The sequence below is a fragment of the Gadus macrocephalus genome, chromosome 5, assembly GCF_031168955.1.
Source record: "Gadus macrocephalus chromosome 5, ASM3116895v1".
Taxonomy (NCBI): Eukaryota; Metazoa; Chordata; class Actinopteri; order Gadiformes; family Gadidae; genus Gadus; species Gadus macrocephalus.
Window position 1 is genome coordinate 22,102,355 of NC_082386.1, and position 17,624 is coordinate 22,119,978.

General features: G+C 45.1%; 2 protein-coding genes across 3 annotated transcripts in view; both read right to left on the reverse strand.

Moving 5' to 3' along the window:
* Window positions 1-1,261: 1,261 nt before the first annotated feature.
* On the reverse strand, window positions 1,262-8,013 carry LOC132457210 (apolipoprotein B-100-like). The gene is made up of 11 exons (XM_060051287.1): window positions 7,855-8,013; window positions 7,447-7,488; window positions 6,530-6,642; window positions 6,246-6,391; window positions 5,770-5,917; window positions 5,432-5,584; window positions 4,790-4,914; window positions 4,623-4,699; window positions 2,875-3,331; window positions 2,231-2,348; window positions 1,262-1,282 (listed from the first exon to the last, which is right to left on the reverse strand). The coding sequence occupies exons 1-11, from the start codon at window positions 7,934-7,936 to the stop codon at window positions 1,262-1,264; spliced, it is 1,482 nt and encodes a 493-aa protein (XP_059907270.1). The 5' UTR covers window positions 7,937-8,013.
* A 4,184-nt stretch (window positions 8,014-12,197) lies between these two features.
* The window catches only part of LOC132458328 (phospholipid-transporting ATPase IA-like), a 36,325-nt gene continuing 30,898 nt past the window's right edge, over window positions 12,198-17,624 (reverse strand). The window contains exons 28-34 of one of the 2 annotated variants that reach the window (XM_060052925.1): window positions 16,413-16,469; window positions 15,864-15,971; window positions 15,557-15,645; window positions 15,084-15,176; window positions 14,461-14,552; window positions 14,275-14,310; window positions 12,198-12,804 (exon numbers count right to left, since the gene is read on the reverse strand). In XM_060052925.1, the coding sequence (XP_059908908.1) occupies window positions 12,698-12,804; window positions 14,275-14,310; window positions 14,461-14,552; window positions 15,084-15,176; window positions 15,557-15,645; window positions 15,864-15,971; window positions 16,413-16,469 (582 nt within the window). In that variant the 3' untranslated portion in view covers window positions 12,198-12,697. The remainder of the gene's footprint in view (window positions 12,805-14,274; window positions 14,311-14,460; window positions 14,553-15,083; window positions 15,177-15,556; window positions 15,646-15,863; window positions 15,972-16,412; window positions 16,470-17,624) is intronic. The other variant, XM_060052926.1, reaches the window with a different exon arrangement.

Here is a 17,624-nt window from a genome sequence, read left to right on the forward strand (position 1 = left end):
TCAAAGCCAAAGTTCCTTTCCCCCAATTCTTCTCCACCATGGCCGAGATAACCCCGACTACGAGTCTTGTTGTGGTCACTTGTTGTGGAAGTACAAGAGACGTCAGACGCAGTCTTTATGATTCATAATATCATCTGAGGCACACATAGCTTTTGGCCGTGATATTAGATATTATATTATATGGATACCTTTATATTATATAATATTATATAATATAGATACCTATATATTATATAATGTTAGATATTATATTATTATTATATTATATTATGTTATATTATTTGGATATAGAGCTCCGGGAGTCCGCAGATGGCAACAATCACTTCTCCTCCACGCTGTGTTTCACTCTGACAGCTCATTTGCATTATAGCTACAGACGCCAGAAACAGAACATTCTGAAGGGACTGAAACAGAGGGGAATATCGGTAGGCGAGAATAGCGTTTTTTTTCTTCCTAAATGCTATTTCTAGCAATCATCTCTATCCAAAACATGTTTTCTGGAACTCATAGAGCATGTTTACTTGTTGGGAACACACCATCATATGTCTCCTTTAATAAGAACTTGCAGCATCATGCAACAGTGACAGTAAGGGGTTTGGTTTAGGAATGGGAGAAAAAGTTTCCCAGTATGGTTTGAGTGGATATCTTCAAGATCTCCAACGTTTTTAGCTTAATTCATGTCAGTTAAGTCCCTATCTATCGCAAAATGATGTAACACAATAGTGATTTAGCCTATGCTCCACTGATGAAAGCCTTTGCATTTGGGGAAATTATTAATGTGAGGAACAGCCAAAGAGAACGAAATGGAGAACTTCGAGATGACAAGTTTAAGGTTGTAAAGGCTGTTCCATAACTTTATTACATGTTAAAAGTGCATGTGATTACGTGTTGTGACATCACACATAACATGTGTAATAACTACTCTGTAACAAGGACACTGTAATGTACAATTCAACCTAATGTTGTTCCTGTGTGTGCAACAATTAATTTATGCAACAGCGTTGTCTTGCCTGCTAACGCTCAGATCCTCATCCTTGAATTGAACAGAAGGTGTGGAGCACGCTAATGCAGTGATCTTCTTACTGTACCTCATCAGTGATGCTCATTCGCCTGAAGGCCTGGATGGCCGCCTTCTGATTGGACTGCGGAGCCGTGTCGCTCTGGGCGCACCGCAGGATGGACGGAATCAGTTGGTCGCCATCTTTTTGAATGACTCGACCCATGACACCAACTACCTGTAGTTTACGGTAAGGGATTCGTTTCAGAACATGACACCGACTACCTGTAGTTTACGGTAAGGATTCGTTTCAGAACAATGTTGTCGTCACTCTTCATCCCATTCCCAGTGTGTCTTCACTAATGTGTCATCTGTGTTGATTGCTTATTCTGTTCCCTGTGTTCTTTATTTAATTTCCCTATTTCTTACTTTATACTGTGAATTATACTGGCAATGGGCCACTTTATAATTGATACTGGTTATACAACCTCAACTTTTAGCTAAACCCATAGCTATAATGTGGAAACCCCAGTCGATAATGTAACAAATTTCTGACCGCATAATATAATAACATTTTGCCTATAATGTTACAACGTATAACATTTTGGTTCATGTATTACGAAATAAAGTGCTCATAATAATTTTCTCCTTAGGTTATGAAGCAAGCATAATAATTTTCCACTTATAGGACGTTTTCGCACACTTTTGCCTCAATTGTAGGAGATTGGACCCTGAGGGTGATTCCCACTTGATGCTTTATATGCAGACATCTATGTTGTTTAGACATCAGTAGAATCAACGGGGGTTTAGGGGGTGGGCTTGCAAGGGGCGGGATAAGTGTGGCCGCTGTCCCTGTAGTTTGTTTTGATTTGACCATAGACAATATGGAGGCAGAACGGGCAGAACTCATTGCGATCATCTTAAATGTTACTAGAATGATAAGTCATGTATTCCGTTGCATCCACAAAATCCGAAGCATCGATCGACCAATTATTGGAGCATGAGTTAGAGACAAATAGAAGAAACGACGAAGAAGAAAGGCGTTGCGAAACGACTTTGTCACCGGAGAAAAAGAGCGTATTCTTTTGCTTCATTTCACATGTAACAAACTCTTGGACAAATGTAGTTGATTTCTGTGTTTAAATTAGAAAACAGTGAGTGGGAGAACATAACGCGGGACCATCCTGTCAACAATGTTGACCTGATGATATGAGACATTGTCTGAACACATACCCGCAATGCAAGGAAGGACTCTTCTGGGTTCACTGAGCAGTCTTCTAATATAGTCGCCATGAAGTCTGACACTTCTGTCAATTCTGGGATCCGGAGTCCTTCACTGTTTCTGTAGAACCTGTAAGGTACGTCAATTGAGCAATATCACACGAGAGGGAGTGCTGTTTTACTGAATGTCATACTGTGATTCGCTAATACACAGATAATAACAGTTCTACAAGTGCCATTCATTAGCGAGAACAGATTGTGAGTCGTTTGTTTATTTAATATTTATTTGACTCTGCCAACAGAAATAATTCTGCAAAAAGCCGGATTTGGGTTAGGGTTACCAAGCAACACAATCGTTTTCCTGACCTTAACTTGCTGATTTTGGAAGCCCAACTTTGGATCATGTACATTTCTGTAGTTTGCCATTTATTGTCCAACCAGTAAAATAAGAGTCTCTTTAGGGTAGTTTTGGTGGCATGTGTGATTCAGATGTGTTTAACAGTTTACGATCATTATATCGTTCTATATATCGTAAAGTTAAAAGTCCCAGGGCTGTTATCCAATCAAATAACTCTGTTAAAGTGACTGTGTCGGTGTGTGTATGAACCCATCGACCACAGAGCACAGACATGGAGGAGGAGCTAGTTGTACCGTACCTCCTCACAGTGTAGGCCAGGGCATACATAATGGCCTTGCTCTGTCTGAACTTGGCCGTGCTGAGCATGTCTCTCACTCGGCCGGCGTCAGCGTGGCCCTGCAGGCTGAGCCCGTGCACCAGGGCGTCCATCTCCAGGGGCATCCCTGCCACGGTCCGGACGGCCTGCAGGGCGGCGCTGTCGCATTCCGCCGTGCCGCACTGCAGGAGGGCCTGCCAGGTCAGTGCCGCGGACGCGTCCAGCATTCGGGGCAGAGCGCTGCTCAGTGTTTCGTTCCGCAGCCCGCGCAGCCCAGACACCAGCATGTGGAACAGGCCCGCCCTCCTCTGGCCCCCGCCTATCCCAGCCAGCTCCTTCAAGTCCTCCAGCGTGCGGAGCACACCGTCCCCGGTCTGAACCGGAGCTTTGCCCTCAGCCTTCTGGAAGTGAAGCCAGCTGCCGCGCCAGGGCTCAACCTCTGTACACAAACCCGCACGCAGTACAGACACACGCACGCAGAACAGACACACGCAGAACAGACACACGCAGAACAGACACACGCACGCAGTACAGACAGACACACGCAGAACAGACACACGCAGAACAGACACACGCAGAACAGACACACGCACGCAGTACAGACAGACGCACGCAGTACAGACAGACACACGCAGAACAGACACACGCAGAACAGACACACGCACGCAGAACAGACACGCAGAACAGACACACGCAGAACAGACACACGCAGAACAGACACACGCAGAACAGACACACACACGCAGAACAGACACACGCAGAACAGACACACGCATAACATACACACGCAGAACAGACACACGCAGAACAGACACACACACGCAGAACAGACACACGCAGAACAGACACACGCACGCAGAACAGACACACGCAGAACAGACACAAGCACGCAGAACAGACACACGCACGCAGAACAGACACACGCAGAACAGACACACGCACGCAGAACAGACACACGCAGAACAAACACAAGCACGCAGTACAGACACACACAGAACAGACACACGTAGAACAGACACAAGCACACAGAACAGACACACGCACGCAGAACAGACACACGCAGAACAGACACACGCAGAACAGACACACGCACGCAGAACAGACACACGCAGAACAGACACACGCACGGCCAACAGACACACGCAGAACAGACACACGCACGCAGAACAGACACACGCAGAACAGACACACGCACGCAGTACAGACACACGCACGCAGAACAGACACACGCAGAACAGACACACGCACGCAGAACAGACACACGCATGCAGAACAGACACACGCACGCAGAACAGACACACGCACGCAGAACAGACACACGCACGCAGAACAGACACACGCAGAACAAACACAAGCACGCAGTACAGACACACACACGCAGAACAGACACACGCAGAACAGACACACGCACGCAGAACAGACACACGCACGCAGAACAGACACACGCACGGCCAACAGACACACGCACGGCCAACAGACACACGCACGCAGAACAGACACACGCAGAACAGACACACGCACGCAGAACAGACACACGCAGAACAGACACACGCACGACCAACAGACACACGCACGCAGAAGAGACACACGCACGCAGAACAGACCATGCAAGCATAGAACATTAGAGAACATTTCTGGATGGATTGACTCGTGGATGTCAATCCATCCTCTTAGCTGCAATACCAAAGATACATACTGCAGGTTTAATCAAGACTCAAAGCTGTCCTCACCAAAGTTTCTGCTATTAATCCTCTGAGACTCTTGTAAGGTCAACCTTTGAGTGACCACAGATGACATCCCATTGTCTCTGCAAGGCAACCAAAAATAAATCAACAATGGTGAGACTTTTTTCTGTGCCTCAATGCTCAACATAGATTCTAACGTGGATGGGACTTACTGGTGAGAGAAGGGCAGGAAGACGTGAGTTTCTGTGCATTCAGCTGCCGACATGTGCTTCCTCCGGTTGTCAAACTGGTAGTTACAATGTTGGGTGCTTCTGATCAACTTAGCAATGGGTTGATGCTACAGATAAAGAAACAGTCTTATTCCTCTTTTGAAATTAATTATGTTGTAAACTAATTTGTTTGTATATTTTAAGTTTGTAGGGCCCCCTATAGTGAACCATTTAGCAATGTTAAACAATCAGAGTACAATATCTTGACGCCTATTTGATATGAAGAACACCTGTACATTTTACATATTACTAACTACAATGGTTCATACAGAAATTAATGTTTAGTTTTTTTCTAACTAAATTAAACCTTTGTTCCACTCGATATGTTATGTTTTGTGAGTTTCAGTGCAAGTCAAAATAATTTAAAATTCTTTGGATGAACACTGCAACCTTGAGAAGGTAAAGTATGATCACTTGAATCACTGTTGATTGACATTGTTGTTGTATCATCACTTGCTGCAATAGCATATTGCAAAGGATCCCAATGATGTGTTTTGAATCAATTAATACGCCCCCAATATGACACAACTGGCTGCATGTCTAATGTTTATGTTGACCTTCATTTGAATTTGGGGGTGTGTTTACCAGTTTCTGAATCAGGGCCAAGGGACTGCTGTCCTGCACCCTGCCGTAGAACTGGTCACATCCAGAGAGGTCTCTGGACAGTGACACGTCAGTTGCAATGTCCTTCTGGGCGTTTATGGTGTACTCTGTTGCGCACACACCATGAACAGTGTTCTGGCAAAGAGAGAGGAAAGGATACGTCTGTTATGTTTAAAAGGAACATACTGTGAATGCATGAATGTTTCACTTATGATATATGATATTGAAAAAAGAAAAACAAGTGGAACATTTAGATGTATGGTGTTTTTTATTGAGCTTGTTTATGAGTATGGGCGGAACATTGAAGAAGGATGCCTCACCATGAGACGGTTGTGCTGCTCCTCCTCCACCGGAGCCAGCAGGGCGGAGACGATGCCCCTCTTCACGTTGAGGAGGTTGTCCTGCTCATCTGGCTCAGGGTACAGGTGCACCGTGGTGACCTGCTCCACGGTGAACTTCAATGGGTTCCTGGATGACGATGGACAACGGAGCAACACAACACGTTCAAAATGTTCTTAGGCTCTTCTGTTTATGCTATTTCTTCACAAACATTATACACCAGAACTGTATTGTCCATGATTTAAATGGATGGCATCCAGTTCCAGATAATTATATGAAGAAATTCAATTTGCTAGAGTATTTTAGATAAGTCACACCACTCATTGTATTTGTGGTACAGCATTGCTACTGGGAGATCATTTTGAAAACGTATCTGGGATGTAAACCAGTCAATGATATGGCACTGGAGTGTCCTGCTGTGTATCCAATGCCAGCCTCAGAAACACATCGCACTCACTTTGCCATGGCAGCCTCGAAAGCGTCCGAGGTGGCCGCCGGCCTGTAGACGGGCCGGCCCCCTGCGTCCATGCTGGACACCTCACTGAGGGCGCAGGACTTGGTGTGCAGAATGAATTTACAAACCTGGGGGACTTCGACCTCCACCTGCAGGGCGGTGGTGAAGAGATAACCAGGGGGATAGATAATAAATAATAGCCTTTTTTTATTCACTGAGCCAAGTCAAATCATCAAATAGATTTCAAAATGATTATAGTACTTTTTAAATAAAAAAAGAATGCCTACCTGACAAGTAAGCATGGGCCCATTCCTGAGGCTGGCAGCCCCCACCACCCCATTCTGGCTCTGAGTGCTATACTGGTAGACGTATTTTTTATAGGCCTTGTATCGGCTGGCCACTGTATAAAGGAAAAGGTACACGGGCAATATTATTCTATTACTGTTGTAGTACAACACACGAGCCACAGTTATCATTGCATTATTGGTTTATGGTTTCATTTCTTTGCTCTTCATCTTCTCAGTATTTTATCCCATACTAATTGTATTCTACATATCTGTTGTTTATATTCCATTCAACAGTCTTTTATTTTCACCTTTGCGATCTAGGATATTCTGTGGTGATCAAACCCCTTTTTCCGTCAGCTTGATTGTTATGATAACATGTATTTGATGAACCCTCAACCCAGGGTCCATAACCCTAGCCCTAACTATCAAACCAGGGTCCATAACCCTCACCCGGGTCCATAACCCTAACCCTAACCCTAACTCTACTGACTGTTAAAGCTTTATCTTAGAGTTAGGGTTAGCCCTAACCTTAACTCTACTGACTGTTAAAGCTTTATCTTAGAGTTAGGGTTAGGGTTAGCCCTAACCCTAACTCTACTGACTGTTAAAGCTTTATCTTAACAACACATTGACCCATGAACAGAGAGGACCCGGGTACATTGGCCTCTGTAATCTTGAAAAAACAGGTCAATTTGTGTCTACTTTAGAGCACAAGCAGATGTCAATGTGTCACATGTGGTTGCCACAAATTTCTAAAACTAATCTAAAGCCAATATTTTTACAAACATAAAATGAGAACCGGCAATGAAATCATGAAATTTTGCACACATACATACATAAATATATATTTAAATATATAAACCTAAGAAATGTCAAGATATGTGTGAAAAGCAGATAACAGATTTAAATCGACTTACAGACACAGGTTGATGTCTGCTCCGCATTCTCGTTGCCTTGCTCTTGAAGATGAGAAAATGAATTACAAAAGTAAGGCTTGTTAATTAGGAAATAGGTGACTAAAGTTAAATATGTGACCACAAAGTAAATTAAATGTAAACTGAGTTGATATATTTAAAGCAATGACAATGCCAATCAATGTATACGTATATGACATCTATGACTATAAACATGTTTTTATCTTTTTAGGATAAACAGCCCAGTTTAGATGTAGATAGAAAGATATTTTTGTTCCATTACAAATCAATCATTATTTACCATTAGTCTGTTGAGTATTTACCAGAAATTTTGTTCATTAAAATAGTATTGTAAGCAGTAATGGTTAAGGCAGCCATGTTGTGCCGAGGTGAGGATAGTGCTAAACTTACGAGCTAAGGCATAGCTGCTCAGCAGGAGCAACATGAACAGCTTGATGCCCCCCATGACGGGCAATAGAGGAAAGGAAAACATTCAATAAAATGCACGCTGTCCTCTCTCTGCGTCCTCCAACTCTACTGGCTGAAACATCTTCATCCGGGTCTTTTATAACGCCCCCCTCTGTCTATCCCACCTTCCTCCACAAAATCCTGCAGAGGCCTAAAGATAAATAAAGGACAACTCAAAGTTCAAATTGACTATAGCTCTCAGCACTGTAGGGTAACCTAACCCCTACCCTAATATTACAGAGGGCTCAATGTATAAGCTTAAAAAGATATTTGTAAATATATTTTTCAAATCATATATATACTTTTGAAAACACTACATTTGAAGTATGGAAAGGCAGCATCATTGAGTCATATGGTTTGTGAAATGATGGAGCAACTACCATGAAAACCCAATGTTTATTTGAAGACAGTCAGGAGGAGTGTTGAATAAGGAGACCGTCATATATATATATATATATATATATATATATATATATATATATATATATATATATATATATATATATATATATTGTTGTATCTGTCATTCACAATTCATTTTCAGGAGAGTTCTGATCATTAGGAAAAATAAAAGACCACATTGAATATACGGTACCCCAAAGGGTCATGATGGGGATTTTTTTTCTAAGCTACTTTATACGCAAAATTGTATTGCAAGGTAATACACAAGTATTGCGAGGGAACGTCCTACAACATATACTAAACTGCATGACAAAAACGACCCCCCAAATGACCCTTATGGGGGTCCATACAACAGGTCCTAACCCTAACCCTAACCCACAGACTACACCAAGGCAAACCAATGAGCCATCTGCTAGGGTTAGCCCCAACCCTGTCTGTAACGCCAGGCCCTGCTCTGTATTGATGGAGAACAAGTAACAGGCTCTCTCTCTACAGGCCACTTTGAGTCGTTTGAGGATCCAGTCCTTGGTGCCTCAGTGGCAGAGCCGCTGCCCACACAGCTGGCAGTCAGCAGTCAGAGCCGTCTCACTAGCCGACACACTATTTAGGTACGACCCCTGTGGTGCGTTTCCACCGAGCCCACCGGTGCGGTTAGGTGCAGCTCACGTTTCCCCCGCAGAGAGTTCCCTTATGGCCGGCGGGGTTTAAGCCGGATGGCGATAACCGCGGCAGCAACGTAAGCGTAGTGACATCGATACCGTACCGAACCGCACTGTGATGCACCAAACCACTTTACTTTATTTAACCGCTATTTATGAAACCTTTAAGCATTAGCTCTTTATAATGCATATTGTTTGGACAAATATTGAACACACTATTAACAGGAATTTGTAGACTAATGGCACAAATGGCACAGATTTTGAGTATGACAAAGCAATTAGACATAAGAAACTAATCCCAGTGGCTGAGGCTTATTGTTGGGGTGAGGGTTATGGGAATGTGGCTCGGTTATTGTTGGGATAAGGGTTATGGTTGGGGTGAGGGTTATGGGAATGTGGCTCGGTTATTGTTGGGATAAGGGTTATGGTTGGGGTGAGGGTTATGGGAATGTGGCTCGGTTATTGTTGGGATAAGGGTTATGGTTGGGGTGAGGGTTATGGGAATGTGGCTCGGTTATTGTTGGGATAAGGGTTATTGTTGGGGTGAGGGTTATGGGAATGTGGCTCGGTTATTGTTGGGATAAGGGTTATTGTTGGGGTGAGGGTTATGGGAATGTGGCTCGGTTATTGTTGGGATAAGGGTTATGGTTGGGGTGAGGGTTATGGGAATGTGGCTCGGTTATTGTTGGGATAAGGGTTATGGTTGGGGTGAGGGTTATGGGAATGTGGCTCGGTTATTGTTGGGATAAGGGTTATGGTTGGGGTGAGGGTTAGGGGTATGGTTGGGGTGAGGGTTATGGGAATGTGGCTATGGTTAGTGTTGTGATGGGTTATGGTTGGGGTGAGGGTTATGGGAATGTGGCTATGGTTATTGTTGGGATAAGGGTTATGGTTGGGGTGAGGGTTATGGGAATGTGGCTCGGTTATTGTTGGGATAAGGGTTATGGTTGGGGTGAGGGTTATGGGAATGTGGCTATGGTTAGTGTTGTGATGGGTTATGGTTGGGGTGAGGGTTATGGGAATGTGGCTATGGTTAGTGTTGTGATGGGTTATGGTTGGGGTGAGGGTTATGGGAATGTGGCTATGGTTAGTGTTGTGATGGGTTATGGTTGGGGTGAGGGTTATGGGAATGTGGCTATGGTTATTGTTGGGATGCAAAATGCAGTCCATATTTTATTTTTTAATGCAAACAGGTCTTTCTTTGGAGTTTGCTCTTAACCAGTGTAAATTATTGGATTCTAACTGGCATTTTGACATTTATGAGAGGGCAACTTGAGGAGACTTTATTTTTCACAGGCTGTTAATGAATAACTTATTGGGACGTTGGTTTGTAGAGCATTTAAGCGATATTAACAGTAACAGTCGAAATGAAAAGTTTCATCATTGAGTGTCTGTAATTAACCTTATTTTTTCACAAATATTGACGCCACAAATACTATGATAATATGCTGTTGGAGACACTTTACTACTTTACACTATTTACTTGTCACATTTAACATTAATCTCATTGCTCTGTGTGATTGAATTAAGCTGGGGAATGCTGATAGGACAATAGGGAGAATGAAGACATTCTGTCAATGATAAAACACATACCTTTGAACTATTGATCATAAAGAAATTGTACATTTTGTGCTTGCAAGTGCTTCCATCAATAAAGATAAGGACTTACCAGTATTGAGTTGCTTCTATAGATAACTCTTAGGCTAGACTGAATGCTGGTTCAGTGTTAAGAACTAACTGTAGAAACTGATCTACATACATTATATTAGTACACACACACACACACACACACACACACACACACACACACACACACACACACACACACACACACACACACACACACACACACACACACACACACACACACACACACACACACACACACGATTGTAACGTTAGAACAGTTCAGACACATTCCAGAGTACGAAGTTACAACATGTTCATAGGAACCTTATGATGGGTCAATTCTATACAGGACAAGATTGAGAAGGTTTAAGAGTTTTTGTTTAAAGGACCCATATTACACCACCAGGTGTGAGTGTGATTAGTGATACAAAGCACTTCTCACATCAAGTGGGCGTGTCCACCTAGATGTATGATGAATAGATGAGCAACGTTTGCTGCTGGGTAGGCTGGTAGACTGATCTATCCAGCACACATCTAGGTGGACGCGCCCACGTTTTCATAAGTTAGTTTACTGAAAAAATACTTCCGGGTTACCGTGATGGGAAGTCTTACCACAATAAAAGCCCTCGGTAGTCAATGTTTAATAATGTATGTGGCCACACGAGAGCGCCACAACAGCTGCAGCGTTACCGTGGTCAAAAAACATGACATATATTTTTGTATTATTGACACATGGATTGTATACAAGGATGTTACTTTATACTACAGCTTTAGAATGCATTTAATATGAATAAGTTATGGATCAGTCATTGGGTGATCATTTATTTCCTCATGATAATGTATCTGGTATGCTAGTGTTTTAAAATCATGGATGCGTGAGGGGAAACATGATGGTAAATAAACATACAAGTTCACATGGGACGGAAATGATTTAAAAACAAACCAAAACATAGAAACGTACAATATACATGTGTCAAACTTTTAGTAAGCACCATTGTGCTAAATATTCAAATTCAAAGATGCTCTGTAACAGCTGATTATGGGTCAGAGTGGGGTTAGTAACTTGAGCTGATTATGGGTTAGGGTTAGGGTTAGTAACTTGAGCTGATTATGGGTTAGGGTTAGGGTTAGTAACTTGAGCTGATTATGCAGGCAACTCCTCGTTAAAATATTAAACTTGGTGCCTGAAGTGCAAGATAGAAATAGTATCATGAAGTCCATTGATAGGGTTAGGGTTAGGGTAACCCTATCAATGGAGGGTTAGGATAACCCTAACCCTCCATTGATACAGGGTTAGGGTAACCCTATCAATGGAGGGTTAGGGATAGGGTTATCCTAACCCTAACCCTCCATTGATACAGGGTTAGGGTAACCCTATCAATGGAGGGTTAGGGATAGGGTTATCCTAACCCTAACCCTCCATTGATACAGGGTTAGGGTTAGGGTAACCCTATCAATGGAGGGTTAGGGTAACCCTATCAATGGAGGGTTAGGGTTAGGATAACCCTATCAATGGAGGGTTAGGGTTAGGGTTACCCTAACCCTCCATTGATAGGGTTAGGGTAACCCTATCAATGGAGGGTTAGGGATAGGGTTACCCTAACCCTAACCCTCCATTGATAGTTACAAAACGTTTCAATAAAGCAGCATCATAAAGACTCAAGTATGAAGAGAGTAGCTGTGAAAACGTGATTAAAACCAACTGACATGTTTAGTAACGTCCGTGTCAAGTGTTGGAAGTTAAAAGAGCAGTGACAGATATTTAACTACAATAGAAGAGTTAAAATCATTTTGAATAAACATGATTTTAACATGATAAACATTATCCTGGTCTCCGTGGATAAGATTGACCCTTCATTGGCATGAGCTTCAAAAGTGGAGTGCTCAAACACAGACCCATTGGGGTCAGTATGCAACACTTGTGGAGGGACAAAAGAGCCTCTGACTTCAGTCACACTGTTCCTCTGACCTCTGGTCCGACTGGGTCCTTTAAAGTAGTGCAATGAGAGCGGACGGTTCTCATCCTTCATTCTGCTGACCTCTGGTCCGACTGGGTCCTTTAAAGTAGTGCAATGAGAGCGGACGGTTCTCATCCTTCATTCTGCTGACCTCCGTACGGCGTCGTTCGTCGTTGTGTCGTAGGAGCGGACGAGGTCCGACTGGGAAAGCGCCCCGTTCTCATCCTGAGAGAAGGCGTAGCCGTCTGCCACACAAAACAACACAATTGGTGTTAAAAGAATATTCCCCTCACCATAAAACGAGGGATAGGTGGATGCTTTGAAGAGATTAGGGAAAGCTATAGATAAAGATATCTGCCCATATCCCGTCAGAACAGATTCAGTGGACACTAAACAACAAAAACTTTCCTTTGAACCAGGATCCTCCTTTTATAAATATAAACTAGTATATATACTCGTATCAATATCAATATTGTAGTGGCCTCGACGTGTAAAATGGAAGAAGCTGGGGAATACTTTATTGATCTGCAAACAATCAATTCAAATTAAACAAATGTTAATCTTTACATCATATATTTTGTTTATGGGTATAACAAAGCAAAATCTAATTCTTGACAGGTACCCCATGGAAGCTGCTGATTTACTCCTAGGGTCACACGTGTACCCCAACCCTAAACTTATCCCCGGTACCCCAACCCTAACCCCGGTACCCTAACCCTAGGGTCACCCGGGTACCCCAACCCTAACCCTAACCCCGGTACCCCAACCCTAACCCCGTTACCCCAACCCTAACCCCGGTACCCTAACCCTAGGGTCACCTCATACCCCAACCCTAACCCCGGTACCCTAACCCTAACGTCACCCGGGTACCCCAACCCTAACCCCGGTACCCCAACCCTAACCCCGGTACCCTAACCCTAACCCTAGGGTCACCTCGTACCCCAACCCTAACCCCGGTACCCTAACCCTAACGTCACCCGGGTACCCCAACCCTAACCCCGGTACCCCAACCCTAACCCCGGTACCCTAACCCTAGGGTCACCTCGTACCCCAACCCTAACCCCGGTACCCCGACCCTAACCCTAGGGTCAACTCGTACCCCAACCCTAACCCCGGTACCCCGACCCTAACCCTAGGGTCACCTGGTACCCCAACCCCGGTACCCTAACCCTAACCCCGGTACCCTAACCCTAACCCTAGGGTCACCTCGTACCCCAACCCTAACCCCGGTACCCCGACCCTAACCCTAGGGTCACCTGGTACCCCAACCCTAACCCCGGTACCCTAACCCTAACCCCGGTACCCTAACCCTAACCCCGGTACCCTAACCCTAGGGTCACCTCGTACCCCAACCCTAACCCCGGTACCCCGAGCCTAACCCTAGGGTCACCTCGTACCCCAACCCTAACCCCGGTACCCTAACCCTAACCCCGGTACCCTAACCCTAACCCTAGGGTCACCTGGGTACCCCAACCCTAACCCCGGTACCCTAACCCCGGTACCCTAACCCCGGTGGGGAATCCCGGTTTTATAGGGTGGAGGGAGGGGGGCTAACACACCTCGGGGGGAGACGAAACTCAGAAGAAGATCACAGACTAGACAGACGACTCTACGGACTGTTCTTTTTTTGTCCAAACAAACGGGGGGGGGGTCTACATCCCCTTAGTAAATATTTGAACACATGACGTCATCAACTATGCAACCACCTGACTGACCTTTAGACCGGGATGACAAGGTCACCCCTTGCATGCCTTTTAGTGGACGGAGTGGCGGGAGAAACAAGAGTTGCATGGCAGGAGATGAGCTTGGTAGCCCGTCACACGTTAATAATACAAGGTGGCGGATTGTAAATGGTGTCGGATTGTTCTGCAGACTAAACGTAGGATGCTGGTCCAACTCACGCAAAAGGTTTTGCTGCTGGGAGTTCTCGCTGTAGGAGGGCTCTGTCGCTCGCCCAAACACGTTCCGCAGGAGCTGCGCTCTTTCCGAGAGGCTGGGGGACGACGACACATGAGCTAGATGTTACCAACACACCAAACTGCTCTTAGCCGTGTGATCCTCCACTGGTACTTTGGTCATTTGTTTTGGACGTTTGTTTCCGCTGAACAATTGCTGACCAAACAGGTTAAGCAGCATATGTGTCGATAACCTTATCCCACGCTGGCTGTGACATTTTACCAAATTCTTATCACACATGGTGACACATGGGGGTTTGTAGACCACGTCAGTACTCAAAGCTTTTCTTATGGCGGGAAAATCAGTAGATCCCATACTGACACAGCTTGATGATAGAAGGATTGGCCATAAGTGCCCATTGGACAGACCAAGTTTTAAGGCCATGTTCTTGAACTGCAGTGACTCAGGTACAACGATTATAATGGCCTGGCCAGGACTGGAACAGGAAGTAAATAACAGCACACACACACACACACACACACACACACACACACACACACACACACACACACACACACACACACACACACACACACACACACACACACACACACACACACACACACACCTTCTGTTTTGTACCACAGTTGCTGGGTCCTGGCGGCTGGCCTCCAGCTGCCTTACATCATCAGACAGAGACGTCCACACAGACCTCCTCACTCTGGGAGAGGAACAGATCAATAATATTCACTCTTATCTTCCTTTGTAATGTGAAACCAAAACTGTCAGTGCCAACATTCCACACTGCTTCCAACCAAGAGTCGTTTTCGCCTTCATTGTCGTCCTGAGCAGTTTATTGTAGTTGTAATGCTGAACTGTACCATACTAAATACACTATACCATAAGTACTATACTATCTTTTAACCATAACGTCCAACCAGATTTTTTTCACCCTTTAATGCTGATTTAGTTAAGAATGGAGAGTTGTTAAGAGTATAAATCCATAAAGTGTATGTTTAGCTATTTAGGTCCACATTGTTTATCCATGACAGGTGTATGGAGATGACCCAAGGTGTCCCAGAGAGGGGGAGAGAGGCTCACACTGTGAGGACCACGTCCAGCAGGAGGGCGGTGACCGGAACCAGGAGCAGGGCCATCCAGAAGACCCCTGAGGTGTACATCATCTCAGCCTGGAGCACCACAGACACCACATACATTATGCCTTTACATGGAAGAGGAGCAAAAGGGTCCAAACATAAACAGTTCCCTTTTTTTATAGATGAATGTGTGTTGTGAGGTTTGGAAGTACCTCTCCAGGCTAGGATTAAGGTTAATGTTAGCGTTAGGCGTACCTCGCCGGGCTAAGGTCAGGGTTTAGGGTTAGGGTTAATGTTAGGGTTAGGCGTACCTCGCCGGGCATGTCCTGGGCCAAAGGGATGGAGGGCCACAGGTTGGAATAGAGCCAGAAGAAGAGCAGCCACAGGGCGATGCTGCCCCACAGGGCCACGTGGCTGAACTACAGAGAGAAGGGTTAGGGCTAGGGCTAGGGCTAGGGCTAGGGCTAGGGCTAGGGCTAGCCTTCAGCCCACCTGAAGTCCATCACTCACGGAGTCCGACCAACTATCAGTCAAGAAAATAGATCTTTGATATATGATTTAAGCTGGTAATAAGAATGGGATACATATATATAATCCAATATTGTTAGTAATATACTAAATTGGTGTAAAAATGTCATTTTTAATGGTGATTCACATTTTGTGAATATTTTAAAGAGCCTCTAGAAACTAAATATGTGAAATATGTGAAAATGTGTGAAACTAAAGATGACGGTAGCACATACTATTGTCAATCCTAAAATCAAACCCTTATGATAATGACTAATGATAATAATTTCTCCAAATTATACATTTTGGCAATATTAAGGAAACAGAAGGGGACGGCTTAAAGCAGAACACACCACAGTCCACGACGACGTCTCCAAGCCCGCCTTGAGACACACCGTGACCACGACACACTGCAGGGAGTGGGGGAGAGAGAGAGAGTTCAGACACACTGCAGAGAGTGGGGGAGAGAGAGAGAGTTCAGACACACTGCAGAGAGTGGGGGAGAGAGAGAGAGAGTTCAGACACACTGCAGAGAGAGAGAGAGAGAGAGAGAGAGAGAGAGAGAGAGAGAGAGAGAGAGAGAGAGAGAGAGAGAGAGAGAGAGGAGAGAGAGTTCAGACACACTGCAGGGAGTGGGGGAGAGAGAGAGAGTTCAGACACACTGCAGGGAGTGGGGGAGAGAGAGAGAGTTCAGGCACACTGCAGAGAGTGGGGGAGAGAGAGAGAGTTCAGGCACACTGCAGAGAGTGGGGGAGAGAGAGAGAGTTCAGGCACACTGCAGAGAGTGGGGGGGGGAAGAGAGAGAGAGAGAGAGAGAGAGAGAGAGAGAGAGAGAGAGAGAGAGAGAGAGAGAGAGAGAGAGAGAGAGTTCAGGGCACACTGCAGAGAGTGGGGGAGAGAGAGAGAGTTCAGGCACACTGCAGAGAGTGGGGGGGGGAAGAGAGAGAGAGAGAGAGAGAGAGAGAGAGAGAGAGAGAGAGAGAAGAGAGAGAGAGAGAGAGAGAGAGAGAGAGAGTTCAGACACACTGCAGGGAGTGGGGGAGAGAGAGAGAGTTCAGGCACACTGCAGAGAGTGGGGGAGAGAGAGAGAGTTCAGGCACACTGCAGAGAGTGGGGGGGGGAAGAGAGAGAGAGAGAGAGAGAGAGAGAGTTCAGGCACACTGCAGAGAGTGGGGGAGAGAGAGAGAGTTCAGGCACACTGCAGAGAGTGGGGGGGGAAGAGAGAGAGAGAGAGAGGAGAGAGAGAGAGAGAGAGAGAGAGAAGAGAGAGAGAGAGAGAGAGAGAGAGTTCAGGCACACTGCAGAGAGTGGGGAGAGAGAGAGAGTTCAGGCACACTGCAGAGAGTGGGGGAGAGAGAGAGAGTTCAGGCACACTGCAGAGAGTGGGGGAGAGAGAGAGAGTTCAGACACACTGCAGAGAGAGAGAGAGAGAGAGAGAGAGAGAGAGAGAGGAGAGAGAGAGAGAGAGAGAGAGAGTTCAGACACACTGCAGAGAGTGGGGGGGGGAAGAGAGAGAGCGAGAGAGAGAGAAGAGAGAGAGGAGAGAGAGAGAGAGAGAGAGAGAG

What these genes read in the sequence shown, in the direction of transcription:
- LOC132457210 (XM_060051287.1), bottom strand. Translation starts at nt 7,936, where the DNA reads ATGTTTTCCTTTCCTCTATTGCCCGTCATGGGGGGCATCAAGCTGTTC. An exon ending in GATTAATAGCAGAAACTTTG is followed by an intron (nt 3,332 to 4,622) that starts GTGAGGACAGCT and finishes GTTTGTGTACAG; the next exon opens with AGGTTGAGCCCTGGCGCGGC. An exon ending in AGTCCTTCCTTGCATTGCGG is followed by an intron (nt 1,283 to 2,230) that starts GTATGTGTTCAG and finishes CGTAAACTACAG; the next exon opens with GTAGTCGGTGTCATGTTCTG.